The sequence below is a fragment of the Drosophila arizonae genome, chromosome 5 (genome assembly GCF_054131065.1).
Source record: "Drosophila arizonae isolate 15081-1271.41 chromosome 5, UAZ_ARI_1.0, whole genome shotgun sequence".
Taxonomy (NCBI): Eukaryota; Metazoa; Arthropoda; class Insecta; order Diptera; family Drosophilidae; genus Drosophila; species Drosophila arizonae.
Window position 1 is genome coordinate 22,231,465 of NC_142925.1, and position 27,594 is coordinate 22,259,058.

Below are 27,594 nucleotides of genomic sequence, written 5' to 3' on the forward strand. Positions count from 1 at the left end.
TAAAAATTTCTGTCCTCTTGAACTACAGTCCTCAGAACTACAGATTATCAAAAGTTAGAAGCATTAGTTTTCCAAAATTGTTAGGAATTGTTATTGAAGAGAAAAAATACACACACACAAAATTCACTATATAACAATATTAAATGTTATATAGATATAGTGATCCAAAAAATTCAATATATATATAAACTTTCACAAGAAAAACTCCTCAGAATCAAAGTTGGAATCCAAAAAACGTTAAACAGGTTTTAAAAGGCTTTGAAAACTTAACGTAACTAGAATAGGAGAAAAATAAATAAATAAAAATAACACAGAGTACCAATTATTATTTTACATTTCTGCTTTGTTTTTATTTTTAAATATTTAAAACCACATGAGGAAGACGTACAAAGGAGTTTACATACTAATATCGTTTTATAATATACATCATCTCATAAATAAAATCCCTGTTTATTCTTTATAAATTTATTTTAAATCTCGTTTTATGATTTTTTGATTTATCTCAAAAGCGTAAATGTGTTATTCACTTGCTATTTAGACTTATCAAGATTCCACTGTATATTATGTAGCCTTTCTAGATAATTTATTTAAATGTGTATTTTTTAGTCACTAATATTTCATTTCGTATAACGCGTTTAAAAATTGTGTATGATCTGAATAGTAGATATGGAACAGTACTTCAGGTCATACGATTATAATAGAGTACATTTGATTATTACTAGTCATTTATAGTCGTATAATTGTAAACTAAATTTTAGTAAGCAATGGTAAGTAATGTGAGCCATAATTCATTTATGGTCGATCCGTAATTCCCACCTACCTTATCGTTTATCTATGCAACAAGTGTTTTTGGGTAGCATTTTAGCGATGCGTCGACAGAAATAATATAGATACATGTATCAGTATGTACATATATCAAAATTGACTGTCGTCTGCTAAACGAAACGAGCACACACAAAGGGCAATATTTGATAGAAGGCTGACGAAACCAGTTGGTTTTTGGTGATTTTTATGTTTAAATTTTTCATTTTTTAGCTTGATCGCTTACGAATGCTTGAACAAAACGATGGTGTCGAATTGCTGTACGCCTGTTAGCGTTATTCTCACAGCAGATACCGGCAGAAGCTTAATGGCTTTGCTGGTGCGCCCGGCCTCGGCAACTGCTGTGCTATGGGGGTTTTTCGTTCTTTTAATTTGCTGATTGTATTAGTTAGTCGTCGTTGTAGTACTTTGGAATATCGAGGACTTGCAGTGTCTATCTGATTTGTATACACACGTGTCGCAGCCTCGCAGATTCCACTATGGCTAATAATTGTTTTGAAAATTGTGCAATTAACCGCTTTAACGTGTTGTATAAACACAATAATTTGATTTTTCAACTTAGATTTTTTCAATTTTGTTTTTGTAGCTAGTCGATAACAATCCGAGGGAAAAGTCCCCCTAGTCATAAATAGATGAACAAGTACATAAATCATTCAACTATATTACCGTGAAGATAATGAATTGTCAACAGTTAAAAGTGTTACTTTAGCTGAATTCAAAACGGGCCCCACTAGAAGAACACGCCCTCCAATAATAATCGGAGCAATCAGACCTAACAAAGCTTATAATGTTTCCAAATCAGCGGGAACCCATGAAGATGGTATTGTTCGCCCGACCGGTGATTTACCCTCAGAGAAAACAAACATACCGAAAATCAATTTACATAAAACTTTGTTTATCTAATATCTTATACAAAGCCAATATTTGTGTTAGCCAAAGAGCGCGCACAGCCTTGGGAGCTGAGGGTCGCGAGCCGAAACTGAAAGCTCTTCTCCACGCAGGAAAACTATGTGCGGGGTATGTCCGCAGTGTGTTTATTCGACGTGCAAATAATGCTGTTTGTAAACAAACTGGTTTCGAGTAGGAAATAATTATCAGCTGTTTGTGAAAATCACGCCTGGCGACTGCTGCTGATAGGCAATCAGATGGCTGAACTGCCAAGACTCTCTCCACAGAACAAAAGATGTATTGAATTTTCCTCATGTCAATTAAACGAACTATTCCAGTGCACAGATATAGTAATTCTGATAATTCAAATCGCATTGATATAATTTATGAGCAATTCATAACAACACAGATAAGCAACTCTAAAAGAAAAACCCATTGTACATATGTGAGTGTAGATTGATTACATTTTGAAGAATGTCTGTAAATGGGTATTTTTTTACTTTCATTAATACTGATATTCATCTAACGGCTTTATTCACGGTCTTTTCTTATCAACGTTCTGCCGACAAACACGATTGCGAACTAGAAGCAACACCTGAATTAGCTACCATCACCTGGCTTTAGCTCGCCGAAAATAAAAAGCCCCGCGCCGATCGCAACCGAACGTTTCGGATGGTATAAAAGGCGACCCTCGGGGCCGGATATCGCTCAAAGCACAGCCAACGATCGGCCAGGCAACACGCATACCAGAGCGTTAACAAAACACACATGTGCATACATACGTATATAATATATCAGCAAAAAGCACCGCGATTGATGAGGCACGCGCATAAGGGAGTCCCCTAAAAAGAGTCGACACACACACGTCATTCTTTTGAAAATTTGACTACGGAAACAACAACAACAACAGCAACAAATTGGATATACACAAAAAACATAGATTAAGCAACCAGCCATAAAATCAATGAACTGTAAAACGGTCTCCACGGCATAGTGACTAAATAGTAGCACAAAAGTGGCGATAGGTGAATTGTTTATTTTCGCCTGGTGATTAACAGTGGAAAGATACTGATTTCTACACACATACACACATAGAGTAATCATGGGCGTGCGAGTAATTGAAGCAGATTCGGCGAGCGATTCGTATGATGATGAGGAGTGTCCCACATGCAACACGAACCACAAGAGCAAATCAAGCAGCGCCAAGCGTAGCACCACGGAGCCCACGAATATCCACTTGGGCAGCAAGGATCTGGTTGGCAACTGCAAGGAGTACCGCATAGAGAACAATAGCCGCGATCTACGCATCATTGGCAACGGGAATCGCGTGCGCATTGTTAACAACTCGGGCAGTCTGCACATCATTGGCAACGCGACCAGGCTAAAGATCCAGCACAATGCTGGCTACATCAAGTATACGGGCAATGATGGGCGCATCTACCTGGGCAGCGACTCCCAGCAGCAGACGGTCGACTACATTGGCTGCAATGGGTTGCTGAAGGTAGTCAACTCACTGCAGTTACACGGCAGCAGCAGCAGCAGCAAGTCCAACAGCAAGCGCACTCCTCGCTCCCAGCCAAAGGTGGCCAAGGATGCGCCGCCGCAGCCAAACAAAGCGCCATCTTCGCCACGCTTAGGCGTCGAGATTGACAACAATCTGACCATAATCAATGGGATCGCCGGCAACATTGTGATTAAGAATGCGATAAATGTGAGCATTTAGGCTCGCCACGCCCACTCCTCTATCTCAAGTCCAAAGTTTAAGCTTAGCAATTTGCCTGCTAGATTTATAGACACGATGACCAGCACGCATGGTTCCTATTGTTATATATAAGTATATTAGCATTAGCTATCTGACTGCCTAACGTGATTTTGTCATCGGGCATTGAAAAGTATTATACATCACTTAATAAGTGTGCGTATCTTCACAATACATTCATCATATATGCGTAACTAGCCTATTTAATTTTATATGTACATATGTTTATGAAGCAACAGATATTGATCATTCTATGAATGATCTCCTTATATTAAAATATTACATCATTCTAAAATATATTGATTTCCTATTTCCGAGAGCCCCGTTCATTCATGTAAATTACCACACAGTGCTTTCGGCGTACCTATCAAGAGATGGGATTCACAGTGACCCGAGTGGATTTTCTGTCGAGTTTCCTAAAAGCGAGGTCTTACTCATATCATGGCCTGACCAATGTCAACTTGTTGTTGTTCACAATGACTTGACCCACTTTGTTGCCAACGACAATGATAACAAAAATACCCCGGATAAGAAACTTAGGTGCGATTGATGCCTACTCATTAAACAAGGCATATCACTAAATATCATACCAGTTTTTTTTTTTTTTTTTTTTTTTTATTAATTGTACTTGCGGTTGTATTTTTGTCGAAAGTGTCGAAAAACGCTCGAGTGTCGCAATGAAATTATTCCGGGGGATTTTTATTTCCAGTGCACGCATATAAAGCAACTAAATTAACAACAACAATTAATTATATAAAGTAAGGCCATTGTTTTTAAAATCCATTGACCGATAAGAATAATATTAAATTTGTATTTTTCACCTTGAATAGGAAAAGAAAACTTATCAACATTTTAGGCAATCTGATTCTATAAGCGCTCTGCGATTTGAAAGTTCGATGTAGATAAGGTAATTTTTATCAAAAAGCGAAGAAAGCACAATTGACATACACGGAAATATATGTATGTACTTGGTATGGAGCAGTTAAATTTGCAAATTCGTATGTAAATACAATGTGTTAATGAATGCCTAAGTAAATTTGCATATGCGTATGTACATACATTCATATAAAAACGAATACACAGCCATATAGACGTCACAGCTGGTATTCATTAATATTATACGAGTACTGTAGCCACACGCCATATTAACATGTATTTTATTGTAATATTAGGGAATTTCTCCAATTGTTTCTTAAATGCATCAGCTGATATTACCCCACTTGATATATGATCTCAAACCAAGTATTTCTATCATTCCATAAAACTATACAGCAGTTTATTGTTATGCAATGTGCATAGATATTACACTTTATTCACTTTAAATAAAATTGCCGGATAAATGATCAATATGTTTGTTTACAATAATTACTGCGGGCTGAATATCTCATTGTTGTGCTAAAAGTAAAACTATCGTTACTAGTTATGTTACCATTAACATAACAGTGCTGCACGATATTCGTGTGATACGCGCTCTTTTTTGCGTTTGCGTTACGTAGTACGTAATTGCGTCATGTTATTCTTACGTTCGGCAAGTACGTTTGACGCTTCGCTCGCTAAATTACAAACATTTTGCGACATTTAAAAAATAAAATCATGTTTGGGGCCGCACAGACGACAACGAATCGTATGAACGACTTCGAGGTAGCATCGCCACCAGACGATTCTGTAACAGCACTCGAGTTCAGTCCAAGCACATTGCAAGTGCCAAAGAATTTTCTCATTGCCGGCAGCTGGGACAACAGCGTGCGCTGTTGGGAGGTGGAACAAAATGGAGCAACCGTGCCAAAGTCTATGAAAACGATGGGAGGGCCAGTGCTGGATGTATGCTGGTCAGACGACGGCACCAAAGTGTTCATGGCGTCATGTGACAAGCAAGTAAAGCTCTGGGATCTCGCCTCCGATCAGGTAATGCAAGTAGCTGCCCACGACGGGCCGGTCAAAACCTGCCACATGGTCAAGGGTCCCAATTACACATGTCTTATGACAGGCAGCTGGGACAAAACGCTCAAGGTATGCTGCTCACAAAATGATAGCCCTAGCAATTTGTATATAAATGGTCGATTTTTAGTTCTGGGACACGCGCACACCAAATCCGATGATGGCCATAAATCTGCCTGAACGATGCTATTGCGCTGATGTAGACTACCCCATGGCTGTAGTGGGCACTGCGGGTCGTGGTCTAATCATCTACTCGTTGGAGAACACTCCCACCGAGTACAAGCGACAGGAGAGTCCGCTCAAGTATCAACATCGTACCATATCCATATTCAAGGACAAAAAGAAGGCGCCCACGGGATATGCATTAGGCAGCATCGAAGGTCGCGTCGCCATACAGTATGTGAACCCAGTGAATCCAAAAGATAACTTTACATTTAAGTGCCATCGCTCGACGGGCACCTCCGGATTCCAGGACATTTATGCGGTTAATGATATTGCATTCCATCCGGTGCATGGAACTCTGGTTACTGTTGGATCGGACGGCACATTTAGCTTCTGGGACAAAGATGCACGCACCAAGCTGAAATCTAGCGAGGCGATGGATCAATCCATAACGAAATGTGGCTTCAATGCCAATGGCCAAATATTCGCATATGCTGTCGGCTATGACTGGTCCAAGGGACACGAGTACTTCAACCCCGCCAAGAAGCCACAGATATTCCTACGCTCCTGCTACGACGAGCTGAAACCACGCGCTAATTGATCAGAAATCGAAATCGATTTTAGTTTAAGCCACACAAACATGTTCTGCGAGTAATATCCAAACATGTTGTTTTGTATCATTAAATATCAAAGCGTATCCTGATTTGCATATTTATTCAACTAAATCACTTAATTAAAGAGCTTGCTCTAATGATCCTTCTTGTCGTCGTGGCCATGTCCATGTCCATGGTCACCCTGGCCTTTGCCGATTCCCAGGGCATATTCAACAGCGATGGTGGCGAGAGCTGCACAAAAGCCGACACCGAGGCCACGGAACATAAACGTAGCCAGGCGAGAGCCATGTGTGCCAAATGCCTTCTTTTCGTAACGCCAGGCCTCATTCCTACGGCAGTAAAAAGTAGTTCCGACACTAATATTTATTATATATTCAAGAGCTCACCTCAGCCATGGGTCGGATAGGCCCTGGCGGCCAAGCGCCTCTTTGACTTTCAACAATTGCGGCACATTCTCCACCTTGTAGCACGATGGATGTGGCACCGTGTAGGGCTCTCCGTGACCATGTCCACCCATTATTTATTTCCTGAAATTATAATTCAGTTTTTTTTTCCTATAATGCCAAGTGAATTAACATCTGTTAACCTAGCGCTGAACATTACATAAGTAAGTTCACGGTTTTGTCGCTTTTTAATTGTTATGACAGAGCACACAAATAAAGAAATACTATAATATCCTAAGCTAAGCTATATTATTTCAAAATATCATATACGCAATGGGAAAAACACACAAAATGAATAAAATTGGTGAAATACACACTTTTGTTGTCACAATATGAACACAATGTTAACAGACTTCAGTGTTATCGATAATGTTATTGTGAAATGTACTAAATATTGTCAAGCGCATAGCAGCTTGTTTACTTTCAGCTTTTCAAAGTGTGGCAACGCTTGATTTCTATAAATGAATTCAAAAAATTTTTGCCCGCGAATCACCATTAAATGTATCTTGAAAGTAAAACAGCAATAGATAATTTTATTTATTGACATATTTATTCATATTTTAAGTTTATTTTGCAATCAGTAGAACATTTGTAATTTTTAAACGTGCTTAAGTGAAAATATACATAGTTTATTTATATCTGTATTTTTTTTTAGTTTTTTGTTTGTTTTTGTATTCCATTTAATTCTCTAGTTATACAATAAGTAATAGTAATATACATGTATATGCGTTTTTTTTATTAAAGATTAATGTTAATAGAGTTTCACTTGCTCCTCTCTCACTTTTACAGGTTAACTGCGATTGCTACTATTAGAAGGGGAACCTTTGTAAAACAAAGATGAAAAATATAACAAAATACTGTTCTTACGCTTTGTCATTTGCATTGTATGTATGTATTGTAATAGCTAGGTATAAAAATGCACGTCATGCATGCCAATTGTTTAATTTAAAATACAATACATATATATTTTATATAGTTGCTTGTTTTTATACTCATTTCTCTCAAACTTAAAACACCAAAGTCAGAACGCAATTTGTTTTCTTTGTTCTTCTTTCTCATTCAGCGCTAGGAAATGCAGAAGGCTTGAACAATCTATCAATATTTTAGTAAATTTACCATTAAAGTTGTTACTACTTTTGGAAGATACACTTGCAAATAAATTGTAGATATTAAATTTCGCACACTCAGCAGATCCTAAATAATATACATATGTATGAACAATTGTCAGCTTCGTACGTTTTGCTTTGCACTTAACGTATGTTTTGTTTTTGCTTAAAAATGTTGGCATTGAAATCTATATTTCTTTTTTTTTTTTTGCTTTCCTTTTCTCTGTTAATTTTTCCTTGTTTTTTCTTTTGTATTGTTTGTTTGCTTTTTTTTTGTTTTTTTTGTTAGCTGAATCACATTTCGAATTACTAAAGATTAGTTTCATAATTTAACACATGTTGCTACAACAATTTAGGTAATTTTTTGAAATCAAATTGTACTTTTTTTTTAATTTAAATTTTATTTTTAACTTATTCTCCGTCCCCGCACGCTAGCTGTGAGTGGGCTCCGCTGGAAGCTTCAATTGGGGCAACTGATACAGATACTCTCCTCGGCCAATATCTCGTTGAGCAGGCGATTGAGGCTGTCCAGGCCAGTGAGAAAGCCGCCGTCCGGTCCATGGTGGACGGGCGCGGTGGCTGGCGGTGTGGGCAACATGCTCCCGTTGCGCGGCACAAACGCCGTGTGGGCGAAGTCAATGAGACGCACGTCCACGAAGCAGGCCGAGTCGTCTGTGGGCGGTGCGGACATGTCCAGCGACTTGGAGCCATGCATTAGCGCCGAGTTGCGAACCGCAGTTGTGGATGATTTTGGCTCGCTCTTGGTGTTGTTGTTGTCGCCCTCGGCACTGGCGCGTCGCTCCAGGGAGTCGAGCAGAATGCCAGCGAGCAGCGAGTTGGATATGTTTTCGCAACTGCGCTGTATCGCCGACCCCGTATGTGACTTCGATGGCGAGGAGACGGCCGAAACGGGCGTGGATGTTATTGTCGACTTCTTGGCCTCGCGGGAGTCGTCGTGAGCTGCGTAGTGTTCATCGTCGTCCTTGCATCGCAAACGCTTCACAGCACCCTTCACTGATTTCAGTGACGATGCGCTGGAGGAGGCGGGCGAGATAACCGACTTAATTGTGGCACCTGAATTGCCAGCCGTGTGGGGCGGCGAGGTGAGATCCACGCTGCCGGCTGTTGCTGCTGCTGCATCGAACGATTGCTGTGACTTGTACCGCTTGAACATGGCCTCCGTGGGTCCAATAATGCTGCTGTCATAGTCTGAGCTGCCGTCATCGGAGCTGTTGTTGCCTGTGAAGTGGGAGCAAATCATGAAAGGATGAGAATTTTCCTCTAGGCTTATGGTTTCTACTAGTTCACTTACATGTCTGTCGCCCGCTAGCCACGGCCTTGATTTGCTCGGATAGGCCAGAGAAGTCGTCGCTGCTGTTGCTGCTGTAATTCATCCAGGAGTCTCCGGAATGTGGCGATGAGGTGGTCACGCTGGGCAGCGTTGGCTCAGGATCTAGGAATACTGTCTCTTCGGATATTGGAATGAATGCAGGTGTGGCGCTGGCATTGGCATTGCTGCCCTTGCCGCCGGCCACCGATTTAGTGGGCAGGACACCGCAGCTACGTGGCGGCGGCATGGCGGACAAATGCGAGTGCGAGTGCTGTGCCTTGTTTCTCTCATCGTCTTCGTCCTCCTCCTCGTCGGTGGTGGTTGAGGAGCTGGTGGCCGTTTGCTTGACGCCACGTGCCGCCGCCTCCGCAAAGCCGCGTTTGTGTAAATGACGACGTGTGGCCAGATTCAATCGCGAGTTTGAATCATTTGATGCATCCGCATCATAGTTGCAGCCGTCGGCACCGGTGCTGCTGTTGGTGGCCGAGGCGTTGCCGCTGTCAACGGCCGCCACCAGTTGCAAGTCCTCATCCGTATCGTGCGGCTCCAGTTCGTCGCCTGCCTCATTTCCCGCCTCATCGTCTTCAATATCATCCTCGTCTATGCTGTTCTCCGGGTGATAATCGAAGGCAGCTGTCGGCTGCAGTGTCGCCGACTTTGGCGCCTCCAGCCAATCATCCAGATCCATTGAGGGCGGATGTGCCATAGGATTCTCTTCATAGCCTTCGTACACGATGAGCAATGAGCTGTCAGAGAAAAGAGCAGACTCTTAGTATATCTCTCGACTGGAAGTAAACCACTTTCTGCCACTTACCAGGAATAGAATCTGTAACTGGACTGCTTCTCGATGACGCGTCGCAGCTGCAGCAGTCGCTGCAGGATCTTGCGTATGACGCGAATGCGCAACCGATAGCCGTTGTAGAAGAAGTCATGCAAGGCGGTCTTGAAGCCCGCCTCGTTGAGCTCGCGTCCCCAGTACTTGTCGCGCTTGGCATACTGCTCCAAGTCCGCCTGGTAGGTCTGCATGCCGCAGAGGCGGACGCCCAGCGAACCAGAGGTGCTGGCCGCGCACTTGGCCATCTGTTTGGATCGCTTCTCTGCGGACGCATCGTCGCCGTGCTGCCGCGTTCCCATCTTCAGGTCCAGAATACAGGGATTGCGGAACTGCGATGTGATATTCTCGAGCATCAAGAAATCTGTGAAGCGAAATTCGCACGGATACAGAGATTAGTTAGGATGCCTCCAGAGATGTAGCATTGTATAAACATTATTAAATGGGGTTTTCTGTCCAAGTCCCGGTCCCGAGCCATGGCACAGGATACTAACATTGCTTATTGGAGTTGTCAAGTTGCGAAATGCTCTTAATAACATCGGCCGCATTTCCGTTCTTATGCACCTTCATTCTGCAAATAATCCAGGCGAGATGTGTGGGATTAATATGGAATCAAGCGAGACAAAAGTACAATGCTGCGAACCCCTTATAGATGGCACAAATGAGTGACCTAAAACAAAATAAGCTGGAAGTTTTCGTTTCGTTTCGTTTTTCTTTTTCCTTTTTCTTTTCTTTTTCTTTTTCTTGTGCTTTACGTTTGTTACAGGACATGTTCCGTTCCATTGAAAACGCAGTGGCGCCATCTGGCGGCAAGTAGGCGGCGCAGAAAAAAGTGTTGAATACAAAAAGTTCTGCAATAAGTTGTATAACCGTTATCGTTTTCAATGGAACCGATCATGGCACAGTTTCCAATTGGATTGGCCATAAAAAAAAAATCTCATACACATAGAATGTTGTAATATTTGCATACCCAATACCCGTAACAATGTCTGACAGGGGCGAGTGCGTGTTTGTTTTTTGTATGCATTGCACAATCTAAAACAAAAATAAAATTCATTTCCATTTGCTTGGCTGAATGCTTCAGTCATGTGAGATTTATATACATACAAATATATATATAAATATATATAGTATATATAAGGTAGTGTGTGTGTGGGTGTTTGTATGTTGTGTGTGTGTATGTTTGTGTGTGTGTGTGTGTGTGTGTGTGTAGCAAGGTGCAGGCTGTCTGACTGTCTATGTCTATGATGGACAAGACTTCGTAGTGCTTCTACATACCTGAGTACTTCATCCCGCTTGCGCTTCGAGGCACTCATCTTGCGCACTGGCACCGCGGCCGCATCGTCCCGGAAGCTGGGCGAATAGCGCTTGTCCAGCTTAGCGCCGCCCATGGTGGTTGCTTGCATAACGCCTGGAAATAGAACGGGACCGGCGTGCGATCAGTTTTTGTGTCTTCTTGTTTCAGTTAATTTCATGTTTGTTTATTAGCTCTATTTATGTAGTGTGTATGTCAGTTTGTTCTTGAGTTAAGTTGGTTAGAATTACGCAAATGGATGAATGGGCCTGACTTATCAAAGATATGTAGTTTAGTAGACACATCAGATGGATGGATACATCGTGAATGAAACAGACGAACATGACGAGCCCCAATTAATAAACAAAATTGCTAGAAATACTTTAATTTACTTTAATTTGCTCTCCTCTTTCTCTATATGTATATGACATATACATATGTATACAGACCCGATGTAGACTGTGTGCTTTGGACGATTTCGGATGGACGGAAAGCGACATGATATACATATAGAAGGAATTATGGCTTATGATTATAATAAGATTAAGACCTAAAGCTAGTTGAGAAACAGAGTGCAAGACTTAGGCAATCGATCGAAAAACATTGTGCATAAATCCGAAAAGTTTTCAAAAATTTGGTTGATATTCTTTTCTTTTGTTTGTTAATGGTGTTCTAGCTTAAACCATAAGAATATTTAAATATATTTGTACTTAAGGAACTGAATAGCTTAAGATTTAGTTTGGAAAATTAAGTATCGCATAAAATATACATAGTATATAGTAAAATATATATATATATATATATATGTATGTATGTATATATAGTATGTGTTTTATTCATACAAACCCGTTGAGGCCATATTGCCATTGCTTGCATTTCTAATCGGCTTTCGTACTGAGAGTCTCGGAGACGTTCAGTTCCAGAGACAGACAAAGCAGAGCAGAGCGGAGTGCTGAGTGCTGCTGAGAGTAGAGAGCAGAGCAGAGCGGATTAGGATCCGATCCGATTCGATTCGATTAGATCGGCAAAGGCCTAGGGACGAAGGCGACGACGATCACACATGACTTTAGCTCAACAACAACAACGTGTACTCGTTCGTATATTCGTATTCGTATTCGTATTCGTATACGTGTTCGATTTCGTATTCGTATTCGATTTCGTACAGAGGGTCAGTCAGCACGATGTCTGTTCTGAACAAACACATAACGAGATATTGGAAATAAATGGCATTTGTTGGTTGCTTATAGATTTTTTACAGTTTACGCTTTCATTCCGGAGGCAGCTCTCCGATTGGGCTCATTGATTGGTTCAGCGGCAGATCACGAGCACGAGGTCTGTCAGTGGGCACTTCGAACCTTTGGATAATACGAGCATAGAGCGTAGATATATGTGTAAAGGCCCCAAGCTACAGGCTGTGCGGGCGTGCATTTTAATTGTATTTTTTTAGTTTTATTATATTTCTTAGAAATTGTATAATTTTTGTCAAACAAAAATTGTACAATCCTTTGAGCTGGGTGCATTTGGTCAAAGGTATTGTTTATTTGTGTTTGTTCATAGTAGATGCATATATGCATATATAGTTGCATATATATGTATATATACGTTGCTGGAGAAGAGTTGCTTTTTACTTTGTTTACTTTACGACTTACCCATTGCTGTCACTGCGCTACTAACTAAAAGTTCTTATGTGATAAAATGCAAGTGTGTGCGTGGAGCTTTAGTGGCCAGGCGCTTGGACTACTTCCAGGCGTCGAGTCAGACAATAAGTGGGCATGGCAGCTATAATAATTTTATTTCGCTTTTTGTATTACAAAACTTTAATAGCTATAATTTACCTATTAGATTACGATATGGTTCAGTCTTATTTCATTTTTTTTCGTCATTTTCATTTTTTTTTTTTCACTTTATTTTCTTTTTTTTTTCAGTCTGTTTTTATTTGTCAATTTTCCATAAAAATGCTTACAAACTACGGATATCACATATAAGAATATAATACTTAAAATAAAAATGATATTGAAATGCGTTGTTGGCTTTAACTATGGACAATACAGAAGAGCGCATAAATTGTTAATGTATTTATCGATTTCGTCTTTTGAATATTAATTTTTATTATATTTTATTTTCTTGACAAATGCGAGTTAGTACAAAGAAAAGTTGAATACAGCATCGAGGATTTGGAAAATGAAGACAGATGGTAATATCATATAATATTCTTTTTTTTTTTTTTTTATAATCAATTTTTTATTTGTATTTCTGTTTTCTTTATTTTCGTTTTCAATGCATGATAGAACGAGCAGTTAATTCATAACGAAATATATTTATATGTATGTCACTTTATGAAGCGCTTCGATAGAATCGATAGTCGATAATCGATAATCGGTGTGGTTGGGTAATAAGAGAATATAGTCGGTATCTTACCTTTGTACTTGGGCACAAACTTCTGTACGTCCTGCGGAATGTTCTGATAGAAGTCCAATTCACGCAAATTTAGCGGCTTGATCACCGTTGACTGGTTGAGCAGCAAAAGGCGCGTGTGTCCTCCCACCTGAAAGCACAAAGGATGAATTAATTAATTGACAATCCAGCGAGATTATGAAACTTATAGAGAGCAACAAACATTATCATCATTGAGCATCAATATTAAGCGCTTCTGTTTTCGTCGTATCAGGGTATAGAAATGTTTACGGAGATCTTAAGAGCAGTTAGTCGCGGGGTCATTTGTTTAATATCTTATCAGAGCCTACGTCATGCGATGCCTTGATAAGCAGCTGTTGCTTTGTATGCCAGTGTAATCAATCCTCGATTCTAGTCTTTAATCTTTACGAGCTTTTACTTGTCAGCCAGCGCTCAGAAAAACATTCAACAATCGGATTGGATATATGGCCCGGGTCCCATGATGGGTTTATGTAAACAATAATAGGCATATATAAATGTGATTTTGAAAGGGCGAGCGAGAGAGTAAGATAGAGAGAGAAAGAGAAGTTGACCTGGTTGTGGATGAATAATAAAAGTTGAAAGAAACGAAAATGATACTAGATCAGCTGAAGATGAAAGTGGGCGAGTTAACAGAACTCAAAACTCGTTTGAAAGATTTGAAAACATAATTGAGCAAGATGACATAAATTTAAAAGTAACTTAAATAATATATTGGCAATATTATTTCATTTAATACTTGCACAAATGGCAATTGATTAAGTGTGTTATTCAGTATCAGGGCTCCCAGGGATTGGGTTGAGTGTCAGGTGTTATCTATGCGATGCAATCGATTTATTACAATTTAAAGAATGGACTGCAAGATCTCAGGCCACAAAAGCAAAACGTCACTAGACAATCGGCTGCTATTAGAACTGATGTTAAGCGAAATTCAAAGGAATTTAATGATAATGTGCCAAATTCTCGTCTGCCAAAGTTAGCCACACTTTACAACAGACGAGCTTCTGATAAGAACAGAAAGTTTTTAATCTGGAGCACCGCGGATAAGAATCGAGAGAGCAAGATCAGAAAATCTAAGAATACAAGAGCCCCATCCACTGTCACCCCTCGAGGTAAATCTGTTGTGCAATCGCATGACAGAAAAAGTAAGTCCAGAGTATCCCACGTTAAGCCGACTAGGGCTCGAGCGGGTCCAAATATGAAGGCCCCCGATCTGACCAGTGGAACGACCAAAACCTGTGATTCAGACCACGAAGGCCGACTTATCATGAAGGAGAATTTTCGCTTGCACGTGGATAAGATGTTCAATTTGCTATTTTCGAGCACATCGACATTCTTCTTAGAGTTCCATGATAAACGGAACTCCACGGATATCTGTATTGGCCCATGGAAGAACGGAAAGGATGGCGAGCAGGTGCGCAACGTCAATATGACCGTTGCCCTCCAAGCAAACGTCGGCCCCAAGACCTCCAAGGTCAATGAGTACCAAACTCTGCGAGCTTGCAGCACGCCCGGGCAGCTGTACTCCATAGACGTGGTTAGCGTTAACGAGGGCATACCATATGCCGATGTTTTCAACGTAACACTGCATTACTGTCTGGTGCGTGCTGAGAACAATGGCACTGATATGCTCATCTTTGGCAATGTCAATTTCATCAAGTCGACCTGGGCGGTGGTCAAGGCGTTCATTGTGAAGCATTCCTACGAGGGCCTAACTGAATATTTTCAATGCCTGCGTGACGAGCTACAGAAGCAGAAATGATTGATTATCGAAGAATACGATCCAAGCTAGACGGGTCTTGCTGACCCTGGACATTAGCTGAATCCACATTCTTGATAGATACAATGTCTCCGACATTGTGTTAGCTCAATCTGATTTCAGGGGGCTCGTAATGCTCGTAATCCAATTAAATAAGCTCATCTTGTTATTTATGTTTATGTTATTTATGTTATGTTACTTATTAATATGTTGATCTTGAATTTTAGCCAGTATAAGGTTCGGACTCCTTCATTCAGTGTATGCAACGTATATATCTATGTATATATACGATTTTCGTTTCAAAAAGTACCGCAACTTTTGTTTTTCTTTATTTTTCTTCAATTTCAATTTGGTCTCCTTCAAAGTAATCCCCATTGGATATTTGCACACATGTGCCAATGATTCTTATTCAAATTCACTGTTGATGCCGTCTTTATAATGAGATTCGGAATCGAGCGAACAGGGGGGAACAGATTTGCTTTACACGCACGTGTAAGCTGTCAATAATTAATCAAATATTTAATTATGCATTGAGCTCTCCATTAACTCCATCAACAGAAATTGCTCCTCCCCAGTCAGAACATTGCATTATCATGCTATTAACAGCCGCTACAGCTGTTAATAACATAAATTCCAGACCTAGCCGTAGGCTTTCCCCTACATTATCACAGACATTGCCATTAGCTTCATAAGGGCATATTTTTATTAGAAATTACCTGATTGGAAAGCGGATGAAGTGCGACCTCATCCTCGTTATCCAGGAGATCCTTACTGAGCTGTGTTGTCTTTGCCTTGCTGCCGCAACTATCGGCCGTCGATTGCGAGTTGTTCGACTCGGAGCATTGCCGCAACCAAGACGAATGGACTTTGTGAGCGGCACCAGAGGCGGGTGGATGAGAGTCGATCTGTGGCTGCTGCTGTGTTTTGGTGGGCGTGTTGCAGGCGCTATTGTTGTTGCCGCCGTTGCTCACCGATAGTTGCTGTAGATTGGCTGTTACCAGGCTGCTGCTGCTGCTGTTGCAGTTGCTGTTGCTGTGGCTGTTGATGTTGCTGTTACCACTGTTGCTGCTCCTTGTGCCAGCCACATGTTGCTGCTGTAGGAAGCTGGATCCGCTGGCGAATTGCAGCTGCGATTGCAGTAGGCTTAGGCTATTTGAGATTTGTGCAACCAGCTGATGTTGCTGTTGTTGTTGCTGCTGTTGCTGCTGCTGATGTTGATGTTGTTGTTGTTGCTGCTGCTGCTGATGTCCATGGATGCGCTGCTGCTGTTGTTGTTGTATATTTGGAACATGCTGCTGATATGACGACAAGTCAGAATCTCCCATGCCCCAATCCCCCAAGAAATATACCATTCCCTGCCGCGCGAAACAGTTTAACGAGTTACACTTGCAGTTGCTCTTCTTCTTGTTGCTCTAATTTTCCTAGCTGTTGTTGTTGTTGTATCTGTAACGAGAAAACAGAATGACATTACAATTGGGTTAAGCAAGCGTCAAACGATCGATCAAATGGGGACCCCCTCCCGGAACCGGTTCTCAAAGCACGCAGCACACATTCACTTTGCACGCGAATCTCATAGAGCTCATGCACTTGTGCATTCCATGCGGATGTCGGATGTCGGATGTCGACAGGCCGGGTTCAATGTCATTTCCTCAACGGAACGAGACATGCAAACTATATGAGGCTCTGTTCCGGCTAACAATTATTACATCACTCGATGATAGTGCAAGGCATTTAATCAGCGCTCTTAGCCTATAATATTGTAGGCACTCTTTAAGTCATAAAGAATGTATTAGTTAATGTCGCAGTAGTTATTCTAGATCCTAGCCATTATTTGCCGATTAGGTGAGAGCAAATGCTTTGTGTGCTCAGCTGAGCCTACCATAACAGATAAGTCATTGATGCATGATGATGATGATCCGATGATCTCACATCACGCATTCTACGCTGGGCAAAGAGCGAATAGAGCAAATTAATGAAGCGTGTGGTTAATTGATTCCAATTGAATTGAGAAAAGCCAGACGTGAATCGTGAATAGCGAACTCTGATTGCTTTTGTGGGGTCGACCCGGCGTGTGGCGAAGATCGGTCATTGATACTGAGGTGGCTGGGGCTAGCTGGGGCCATGCTACAGTTATCAATTGGGCAAATGTTAATTAAGTTATCGTTCGGCAACTGCAAACAACTTGCGAAACTCGGCAGCATCTACAAATTGCACACAAGCTAAGGCGGGAAGCGGCCCTGTCCGGGCGATGCAAATACACGGATTGTACGGCATTAGCACATTAAACTGCAGACGTCATAAAATAGGACAGCGAGCACACCGAATGCTAATGCACATTTGCTACTGTAACATCTCTATTTGCTTATCTGTCTGGGTGTATCTGTATCTGTACCTGTATCTATATCAGGTGTTTGTATCATTCATTAGCTAGCAAATATGTGCATATGGCTAATTGCGTTAGACGGCAGCTACAGGCCAGACGGCGCGACTATAAAGCTGTTTTATCGCCTTGCCGTTGCCAACTATTATAGACTATACTTGAAATCCATATACATGTGCATAGATAGCCTCACTCTACTGAGGATTTTGCCTTAGATAGTTTTATTTAGAGGGGAATCACCTCTTATATATATGTATGTATAATGTATATATAACTGTATAATGATAAACGACTTCTGTATGTCCGTAATCGTCGTGTCATTAACATGAAACAGTCAACGATCGGTCATTGTTCGCGTATCTGGCGACTGATCCAAAAAGTTAATATTGTTTTTGTTGTTGATGTTATTTGTTCGACTCAATGCGACGCAGCGTTCACTTATCTTCTTGACTGCTCAAATCCATAAGCTACTGCACGTCTTTTTTTGGCAACTTATTTTTAAAAACTTGGCTATTATTAACAGCGCAGCAAATACGTCAACTCAAGGGGTTGGCAAAAAGAAAAATAAATAAACACATAGACCACAACAATTGTTGGAACACGGAACAAATCGAAGGCCTTAATAGTTCTAAAGGCCTATTCAACCATTTGAGCGGTGTTAGTGCATTTAATTGCCAAGTGATTATAGCGAAGCAGAGAGAAAGCGTTAATTGCGACTCAGACTAAAGGAGGCAGAGGGAGCAAGACAGAGAGACAAAGAGAGGGAGAGAGAGAGAAAGAGAGATAGCATTCAGCTGAGTCAGACAAAAGCACGCGATTGACAATACAGACAGACAGACAGAGGGACAGACAATGAGACATACTCATGGGGCTATCCTTATCAACAGAGACCTGGCTCGCGCGTTCAACCCACTTTAACTGGGCCACAAGCAAATTTCGATTCACGCAGCAACAACAAAAAAGCCCCAAAACGAAAGTAAACAAAAGGCTGAAATTTCCCATGCTCCACATGGCCGTTTGTGTATATAATATATACATACATATATGTGCATCTTATATACACACATATATGTATGTGTATGGCCAAAAGTGGGTCATAGCTTAACGGCTATCGTTAATTAAACAGCTGTTTACGGCCACACGAAGTGCGTCTACCGTTAGCTAATTACAAACTGCACTTAAACTGACAATATAAACAAAAGCAAAAGCATAGCATTGGCATTTCAATTATTGCTAAAATTCAAACGCAAAAAGAAGAACAACGCAAATCTGAATGTCCGGCAGCAATCACAAAAAAGCGACAGCAAATCGCATATAAATATGTACAGTGGCTCACAGCTCAATTAAACGTGGTAAAAACTAATAGAGATATACCAAAATTGACATTAGTGTAATTTTACGGCATAGAATAATAAATGGTGTTCATAGCAAATATTAAATTTCGCTGATTTTTAATAAAAATATACATTTAACATAGTAGTATTTAATCTAAATCTAACGATGTTATTATAAGACACAAGGTTGATAATAGAGCAAAACATGTTTAGAGTTAATATAGCACAGCTTCAATAATGCTTGCTTATCTTTGATGTGTGAGTTCAAATAAAATGCGAAATTGCTTTTGTTGACTTTTGGGTTCTTTATCACTATAAAATGATTTAAAAAATTAAAAAATGAATACGCTCAATTAAGTTTAAATTTTCTAGAAGCCCAAATTTATTTTAAGGTGCTGCTTTCAGCATGTTTTAAGCCACTGTACATACATATATACGTGCATACATTTATTACTTATAGGGCTGTATGAATTATACTACAGTGAAAGCTCTGTGGAGTGAACAACTACTGAAATTCTGTATTGTTTTCAAGTTTTGCTAAAGATAACATTTGTTTACTAAGATAAGATAGATAGCAATAGTGCATATTATTATTTTTCCATTACTTTTATCTTGTTAAAGATAACTTTTTCCATATTATGTTTCCAATTTTAGTCAAAGATAATTGCATTAATATACAATATTAAATAAAGCATTCATTTTGACTCTGACTAGCTTTTGCTTTGCAGCATAGACACGTATTTCTGGCTCCAAAGAATGCTCGTTTACCGTGCTTGGAATTTTGTATTATTATGTATTTATGTTAAAAGTAGAAAATAGTCGCAATAAAATTGAAATTGCCTTCGCGCATATACAATATTTCTATTTATTGGGCGCCTGCCTAGCTCTTTTTGGCATTCGGCCGTTCAGGCTGATACGAAATTCGGTGCAAATTGCTAAGCAAATATTTATGAAATTCATTTAACACTTAAGTAAATAAGCAGTGTTAAGGCTAAAGCTAAGCCACCACGCATTGAGCTATCATCGCGAAATCGAATGATCCAAGAGTTTATTTATTTATGTATGCCCAGAAGTGAAAATAGACACGAGTGATTGTGATCTGTGTACCTGTAAACATGCACATGCATGTAAATCAACGCCTTGTTCATTTTATCGCTGCAGCAGGCTCATAGTTCATGTAAGGCGGAAAATTTTGAAATTAGAGCGCGTGTAAAAGAAAGGCCTGTCCTAGGCAAAAATAGTCTACTTATATATTAATACTCTTGTACATATATACATATGTATGTGTGTATGTATGTATGTACGTGCGGTGGCTGATAACAGACTCTGACAGACGAGAGTGAGCTGTGAGACAGAAGAGAAGTGAAACAGTAATATCAACTAAATGAAATGATGAAAAATGGCAAACACAGAATATATGGTACATGGAACACGTACAAATATTAATTAAGGTGTTATTAATAAAGGGAATTCCCCTTTGACGGACTTCCTTGAACACCTGGAACATGAATGGTAATTATCTTATCTAACAATTCAATTTGAGAAATCACAAGAAGAACACGGAATATATGTATCTTTAAATACCTGACTCTAAGTTGTGATTGCACACACTTACGTACGTATGCATGTATGTATGTACATATGTATGTGAATTAACATACAGACATACTGAATTATTTACTACGCATTAAAATGTAGGAAAAGAAAGCCACATGTGGGGCTATATACGCAGCTATAAAACGAATGTGATAAAATAGAGCGAGTGCAATACAGAAGAAACTGCAGCAAAGTGAATGTGCGAATTATACACTAAGATACAGTTATTAGTCATGCATACTGAGAGTTTTAGAGCCAGACGAATCTGTCTGATGATCACATAATAATAATGTATATTAATTTATTATATATAGATGTTTTTAAAGGGGAATTCGTCGAAATGCGCGGATTGAATTTGGTTTTTTTCTTTTTGGCAGCTGCAGCGGCGGGCGACATTAAATTGAAACGGGTTTCAAGTCAACAAAATGTGTTAATAATTTATGCACACCAACACTAATACACACACATTCAGATACTCGCTCGCTTGATTATAGATTTCTCATATCAAAACAAAAAGCAGCTGTGGAACAGCAAAGTTTACGTGGAACTGGCTACAGTAAAAGTAATAATAATAAAAAGAAAAAAAAGAAAGAAAAAACAACTACCGATGTCGATGTCGATGTCGATGACGATGTCGATGACTATGACGACAAAAGCAGCAGTTGAAGAGCAGATATAAAACACGTACTCATAGCAACAACACAATAGCCACAACAACAACTATGAAAATAACCCTATTCAAAACAAAAGATCAAGACAAATAGCGACGCAGCAACAACGGCTGACCATAAAAAGAAACAAATAAGAAAAAAAAAACGCCTCTTGAACTGACTGCTTCGCGTCGCCGCTGCTCTTCCTATCTTGCTCTCTGCTGCTTTAAATGCGTTCGTCTTCTACACTCTCATTCTCTTCTGCCAGACTGACACTCTTTCATCTGCTCTTCACATTGCGTGGTCGTGGTCGTTGCTGCCCATTTTTTCCCATCACCGACGCCTGCTCTTTACTTGCTATTTTTACAGCACACATCAAAAATTAAATAAAGTTTACTAATACCAGTGCATTCAATCGTACAATGCGCACGCATACAAGCACACTTGCAAAGGGCACGCAACCGAAAAAAAATTTCTAAATGTTTCTCATTTCAGGTGAATAAGTTAATAATTTACCTTTGGGGATACACTTTTCGTACTGTTGCAGTTTTTTAAATATTTGTATTTAATTCTTAATTCAGTTTTCATTTAATTGCATGGACACACTAAATTTCTTAATTCAATTTTCCACATTGAAGTTGTATGTGAAAATTTCTGTGTTGTACAAAGCACACACACACAAACGTCCATATATATAAATATATGTATATATATACTCGCTCAAGCACAGAGACTGGGTGGGGAAGACCAGCACAGTTACACTTTAGCTTCTGCTTTGCACTTATGTTTGCATATACACATGCACACACACACACAACGTATATATGTAGTACATATACAATTTTAGCTTCTCAATTAAATTTGATTTTCTCACACGCGTGATTTAGGCTTATTTTGTGCGACTTGCACTTTATCACAATTTACCACTATTAAGCGTTGGACACGTCCGATCCGAGCGAGTTGAGGGGCTGAACTGAATGCAAAATATATTTCAGATGTTTCACCAGGCAGCAGTGCTAGAAGCGTCGCTTCGGCTAGTGCCAACGACCCAACCATTTTATATGAGTGCGAGTGTGACAGCCGTATAGTCGGATAGCACTTGTTCGTTCGCCAGGGTCGCAGCTGTGTGTGCGAGCAGCAACACATATAAGCACTGCCTCCGCTCTCAGATACTTATTCAACTAATGCGCTCTCCGCACTCAGATACTTTTTCTGCAGTACTCTTTGCTGACAGCCTAAGAGCTGGGGCCATTGCAAATATAGAAGACATTCCCACTCAGTCCTGGGCTTTGGGAATGGCAGTTATGTTCGCATTATCCAGTTTGAACCAGATAGTAGCTATTTACATATCATATTAACCTACATAAAGTTGACACAAACACATGCAGTTCAAACATTAACCCACGCAAGCTAAATAAACTCTAATTAAAAGTGAGGCAATCCCAGTTAATAAATAAATCTTATCAGAAATCCATTATAGCTTTTTCGAGTACTATTGTTTCATTTTATCAAAGAAATAATTCATTTAGAAAATAGTACTAGTAAATTCTAAGAAATTATTGTCAACAGAATATATTTATTGCTCAAATCTTTTGCAAATTGTTTTTTCCTCTCCAATTGTTTGTCCAATAAAAATGTTGTCGTAAATATTTACTCGCGGAAGCCAATGGGAACACCTCCTGTGCCCTCTCTACGCCACCGAAGCTTCCGAGTCGACTTTTCCAATGGTTGGTTATCGAAATCGACTAATTAAATTGGCGACCAAAACAAGAGACGTAGACAGTCCAATACGAAAAAATAAAAACAAGAAGAGAACAGCTGTTTGTTAGTTGCCGATCCGTTTCTTATCATTCGCATCTTATCGGCTTTCTATACGTATACCTATATGCAATTTCATACCGGGCAAAAGTCATATCAGTTACGGGCGGCAGATTCCATAACGATTTTCATTTCAACGGGCAGCTAATGACTAAATATAGCTTTCTAATTAATCAAAGCATTTTCCATGGCCAGGGTCATTAGAGCTGTTCCAAGATTATTGATAATACTAATGCGGGGTATTTGGGAGTACAGTGAAGCTTCCCTTGACATGGCTCTGGCTAATTTGAACAGTTTAAATGTTGCCACACCCACCTCGTGGGCGTTGATTATAAGATGGGGTCTAACGTAATTTAATTGTAAATCTTTGGCGGTTAGGCTTTGTTCACTCCCTCAAAGGGCGTGGTTCTTTTTTAGTTTCTATCTATAACACTGTAGAAAATATAGAATATTTTTTATTTGTAACGTAAATGGTCTTAAAACGTGTATTTATTCAATATCGCATTTATATTTTAAAATATGTTCTATTTCTCTGACTTGTCACACCCATAGTGGGCGTATCCAAAATTTCTTTTCAACTTTTATTTGCTGGGTACGAGCTTATGAGTTTATGAAATAAGTGTATATGCTCCAGATTTCTAGTTGCTTTGCGTTTATGCAAATATACGGACGGAGCTCAAGACGTATATCACACAATTGGATATATGTCTGGTACATTCAACTTCTAAAGTTTGCTTTGGGCTATTTAAACTGCCTAGCAGAAGTGCATTCCGTACATGACTAAAACAGGAACTTACACAGACAGAAATGACGTACGTGTAGATGCAAGTGACGTAGGTAGTACAATCGGATTGGATAGTGAAAGACTAGGCTGGTGATGGCGCCGGAATATAACAATAGAATGGCGTGAGCAGTCAACGGGCAAATGGAGCAACGTCTCTGACATGTGCAAGCCGTACTTTTATTTCCTATATTTATTTTGGCACGTTCCGGATACATGTAAATTATATATACATATATATACAGATATTTATCTGAATAGGGAAGCGTTTTTGTCCTGTCGTTAAATGTCAGTGGCTAAGGAAAATGCTCGAATCGTGACGCAACAATTTGATATTTTTACATTAAGCAGACGGACGGACTGGAGTGTGGAGCGTCGAGCGTGGGCCGCTGATAGATTGCGAGAAGCGACAGAAATGACGCATACGCCTAAATAAACCGCACAGACCTAAAGCACTCGCAAAAGACCTGCTGATAAGGGGTGTGGCACACTTCAGGCACTTAAGGCATATTGTTGGCAATAACTGTGAATAACATCAGCCAATTATTTATGTTATATGAGTACTATCTTTCCAGGAACAATCTTGTCTAAGCTAATGCTTAATAAATTTGCTTTCTTTTATATAACTTGAAAAATCAATACTTACAAAATTACAGTTATAAATCTAATGATATACGAAATTTGTTGAAATTGTCAAAGGAAGATTCAGATGTTCAGAGTGAACTTCAACTTGATATATATAAAATCGAGAAAAGCTGTTAATATATATAATTTTATGACAGCTCATAGCTATAATTTTTGTTCTCAGTTAGACTATATAAAATATGGAATCTTAAATATTCTCATCTATAATATTTATATCTTAGGGTATATTTCTCATTCTCATTCATTTCAATCATTCTAGGCTTCGTTTATTACAAGCTAAAGTGCTCTAATCGGCAGGGCTTGACGAGCTAATACCCTAGCTCAGTAGAGTTGTGTTATTTGTTCTCCTTCTGCTCTTTCGGAATCCTCATTTTCAATGGATTTACGACTTGGAAATATAATAGTAATCGTTGCACATTATCGATATTAGGTCTGCCCCAATGGATGCTTCAACACAGAGAAACCGATGCAAATTGCTTGTTCCATTCAGCCCATGGGCCAAGCCTGCTTTGCCTATTATATTCATTTTCCTTTTATCCCTCTTGCCCATGTTAAATGGGCTCGGGCTATAATCACACAGCATGCAGCTCACATATTCAATATATATATGCAGGATCTCCTATATTCTACTGCACATTCAGCATTTAAGCATCATCATTTATGCAGTCACAGCCCTCAACTAGCTGCCGCTGCTACTGTTTGACCCTGGACACGAGGCAGCCAACTGGGCGGCGCCATTCAGGCTCGTTTCAATTGTTTGCCTGAATGTTGCATCCTTGACATTGGCAGTGGCATTGGCATTGACTTTGCATGGAGGCTGCCCCCGTGCAATGCACAAAGGACCCTTTCACAGCCAGCAAGTGTGCCTGCAAATTGAGCAAGCAAAACTGCTTTCTAGAGATGGCAAAAAGCCGTCGTGCCTGGGTCAATTTTCACGAGCTGAACTTGGAGCGCGACCAACTAAATTGACTCTCTACGAGGCACTCTAAGCAATTATTCAATGTACTTTCTGTATTCTAATAGACGTCCCGCAAGCAGCTCTATATAGCCTTGGCGCTCATAATCGGCTGGTATTAACAGCTCACTTAACTATCACAAGACTTGCACGTGAGTCACTTGTGCCAATAAAAATTGTAGCGCATGTTTTTACGTCGCCTGTTGACTAGTCCGCCTATTCCATATCGTATATTATATACTATAGCCGTATGCATATATATTTGTGTTTACTCGCAAACCGTGTCGTGTTTGTCAATCAAAAGTTCTCATACATTCATTATATACACACATATGTATGTATATATTATATATGTCCATTTGCTATATAATTTATATTCATATTCATTTTACAGTAAACACTCGATGATTGGACCTTGGAATTTACTGAATAGTTTTGTTTTTATTTATTTTTTTTTAAAGGGAATTTAAAATTCTTGATAATTTACTACATTTAAATATATGTATATTTATGCATATATACATATTCCTATATTTATAGTTAGCGCTAAACAATTTCATAATTTTGCTAATATAAAATAATATAATATTTATAATAAATTAAAATATTTCATTGTGAATTGCTTTGAATATAAAATATATAAATTTTTTATATCTTATAACATAAAATAATTATTAAATTTTATAATTAAATTTATTTTTATTTAGTTTAGAATTCTTGTAACTTTGGTAGATACGTACATATATCAAATATATTATATATATGATAATAATCGAATTATAATATATATAATATATTATATGATTATTATCAATTAAATTTTTTATAAAAAATTATCATTAAACTAATATTTTGTATGACATTATATCATATCAGTATATATTTATTATATTGCATGTCCCCACTGTACTTTAAATTTGAAAATGCTCGAGTTTGTAGGCTTTTTCTTGCTTCGCTATCGCAGCCAATGGGTCTTAGTCATGCTCGATCTTTGTCGAGCCAATTTTGATGACAGCTGCCAGTAAATTTGTAGGGAAATTGTCACTCAACGTGGGTGGGTGGAGTGGACTATGATTGATACCCTATATTGTTTGTTTGCTTATAGCGAAATCGCGTTCATCTGTTAAGTGTTTTGATTTGCGCAATTTAGCAAAACAGATTATATATCGGACGACGCCTCATTAATGAAATCCGAGAAGGCCACACCCACAGCCACAGCCACAGCGCCCGTCATGGATGAGCTGAGCCAGCGGGAACTCTCACCTTTAAGGTCCTTGGATGCACCGCAATGACGTGCGGCAAGGCAAGGCCAGGGTCGAGTAGGCTGCTGCCACAAGGCTGTGCGGCAGGACTCTCGCTTTCCCGCTCTCCCACTCTCCATCTATGTATATCTCTGCCTGACATTGGGGCGGGCATTAGCTAATTGAAGCCACGTGCCACTGCACAAATCGGATGCGTGCGGCAGAGCAATTGTTTATATTATTAGCCACGTTTTGTTTGGCAGCGCTAAGAATTTTAATAGTATATATACTATGATGTCTACGAATTTTAGCATTTGAATTTCAATTTGCATTCGCACTCGGCAATTTCAGCTTTAGTTCCATGCAGTGCCTGCCTGTCGGTTTGTCTGTCTATCATTCTGTTTTGGGAATTCGGGGTAAGACAATTTTTATTGAAAACACGCGCTTGGGGCTCGTTTAATTGAAAACTGTCGTCAGTTGAAGGCGGTGGGTAGGTGGGCGGTGGGCGGAGGGGGGTCTCTGGTCGGCAGTCGCCGAGCCGGCAATTGAATTTTGCAATAACAATAAAGTTTACCTATTCGTTTAGCCAATAATGTGACTCACAATGCAACTAAATTGAGTGAATAACATCCATCCAGCTGCGTTCATTTGGGCTGCCCATTGTCATAAATCAAAGCGAAACCGATTTGCGAATTAAGTAAAACAGCTCAGCTCCCAGCAAGTAGAGCACGATTTGAGAGAGTGTCCGAGGATTAGTATTACGAATTCATTTTTCATTATTTTGTTTGTTTATTTCTTAAACTATTTCGAGCAT

The 27,594-nt window shown here is 39.6% G+C and overlaps 4 protein-coding genes across 7 annotated transcripts in view; 2 read left to right on the forward strand and 2 right to left on the reverse strand.

Moving 5' to 3' along the window:
- Nucleotides 1–1,753: 1,753 nt before the first annotated feature.
- On the forward strand, nucleotides 1,754–3,764 carry pirk (poor Imd response upon knock-in). The gene is made up of 2 exons (XM_018013462.2): nucleotides 1,754–2,155; nucleotides 2,297–3,764. Exon 2 carries the CDS (start codon nucleotides 2,813–2,815, stop codon nucleotides 3,431–3,433), a length of 621 nt encoding a protein of 206 aa, XP_017868951.1. The 5' UTR covers nucleotides 1,754–2,155; nucleotides 2,297–2,812; the 3' UTR covers nucleotides 3,434–3,764.
- A 1,199-nt stretch (nucleotides 3,765–4,963) lies between these two features.
- On the forward strand, nucleotides 4,964–6,266 carry Rae1 (ribonucleic acid export 1). The gene is made up of 2 exons (XM_018013332.2): nucleotides 4,964–5,479; nucleotides 5,538–6,266. The coding sequence occupies exons 1-2, from the start codon at nucleotides 5,063–5,065 to the stop codon at nucleotides 6,168–6,170; spliced, it is 1,050 nt and encodes a 349-aa protein (XP_017868821.1). The 5' UTR covers nucleotides 4,964–5,062; the 3' UTR covers nucleotides 6,171–6,266.
- ND-B12 (NADH dehydrogenase [ubiquinone] 1 beta subcomplex subunit 3) lies at nucleotides 6,267–7,093 on the reverse strand. 2 transcript variants are annotated; one of them, XM_018013333.2, is made up of 3 exons: nucleotides 6,944–7,093; nucleotides 6,570–6,710; nucleotides 6,267–6,512 (listed from the first exon to the last, which is right to left on the reverse strand). In XM_018013333.2, exons 2-3 carry the CDS (start codon nucleotides 6,698–6,700, stop codon nucleotides 6,317–6,319), a joined length of 327 nt encoding a protein of 108 aa, XP_017868822.1. In that variant the 5' UTR covers nucleotides 6,701–6,710; nucleotides 6,944–7,093; the 3' UTR covers nucleotides 6,267–6,316. The 2 variants fall into 2 exon arrangements, with proteins under 2 accessions (XP_017868822.1, XP_089326922.1); XM_089470796.1 differs by lacking the exon at nucleotides 6,944–7,093 and adding an exon at nucleotides 6,770–6,908.
- An 832-nt stretch (nucleotides 7,094–7,925) lies between these two features.
- The window catches only part of Ip6k (Inositol hexakisphosphate kinase), a 30,955-nt gene continuing 11,286 nt past the window's right edge, over nucleotides 7,926–27,594 (reverse strand). For 2 of the 3 annotated variants that reach the window (XM_089470788.1, XM_089470789.1), the window contains 7 exons: nucleotides 16,097–16,823; nucleotides 13,607–13,733; nucleotides 11,173–11,305; nucleotides 10,389–10,465; nucleotides 9,877–10,258; nucleotides 9,045–9,808; nucleotides 7,926–8,971 (listed from right to left, as the gene is read on the reverse strand). In XM_089470788.1, the coding sequence (XP_089326914.1) occupies nucleotides 8,193–8,971; nucleotides 9,045–9,808; nucleotides 9,877–10,258; nucleotides 10,389–10,465; nucleotides 11,173–11,305; nucleotides 13,607–13,733; nucleotides 16,097–16,732 (2,898 nt within the window). In that variant the 5' untranslated portion in view covers nucleotides 16,733–16,823 and the 3' untranslated portion in view covers nucleotides 7,926–8,192. Of the gene's footprint in view, nucleotides 8,972–9,044; nucleotides 9,809–9,876; nucleotides 10,259–10,388; nucleotides 10,466–11,172; nucleotides 11,306–13,606; nucleotides 13,734–16,096; nucleotides 16,824–21,856; nucleotides 22,332–27,594 lie in introns of those variants that run through there. The other variant, XM_089470787.1, reaches the window with a different exon arrangement.

Bases quoted from the DNA above. Each gene is read 5' to 3' on its own strand.
- pirk (XM_018013462.2), top strand. From the start codon at position 2,813: ATGGGCGTGCGAGTAATTGAAGCAGATTCGGCGAGCGATTCGTATGAT.
- Rae1 (XM_018013332.2), top strand. From the start codon at position 5,063: ATGTTTGGGGCCGCACAGACGACAACGAATCGTATGAACGACTTCGAG. The intron at 5,480-5,537 runs GTATGCTGCTCA...GTCGATTTTTAG, and splicing joins GCTGGGACAAAACGCTCAAG to TTCTGGGACACGCGCACACC.
- ND-B12 (XM_018013333.2), bottom strand. From the start codon at position 6,700: ATGGGTGGACATGGTCACGGAGAGCCCTACACGGTGCCACATCCATCG. The intron at 6,513-6,569 runs GTGAGCTCTTGA...TTACTGCCGTAG, and splicing joins CTATCCGACCCATGGCTGAG to GAATGAGGCCTGGCGTTACG.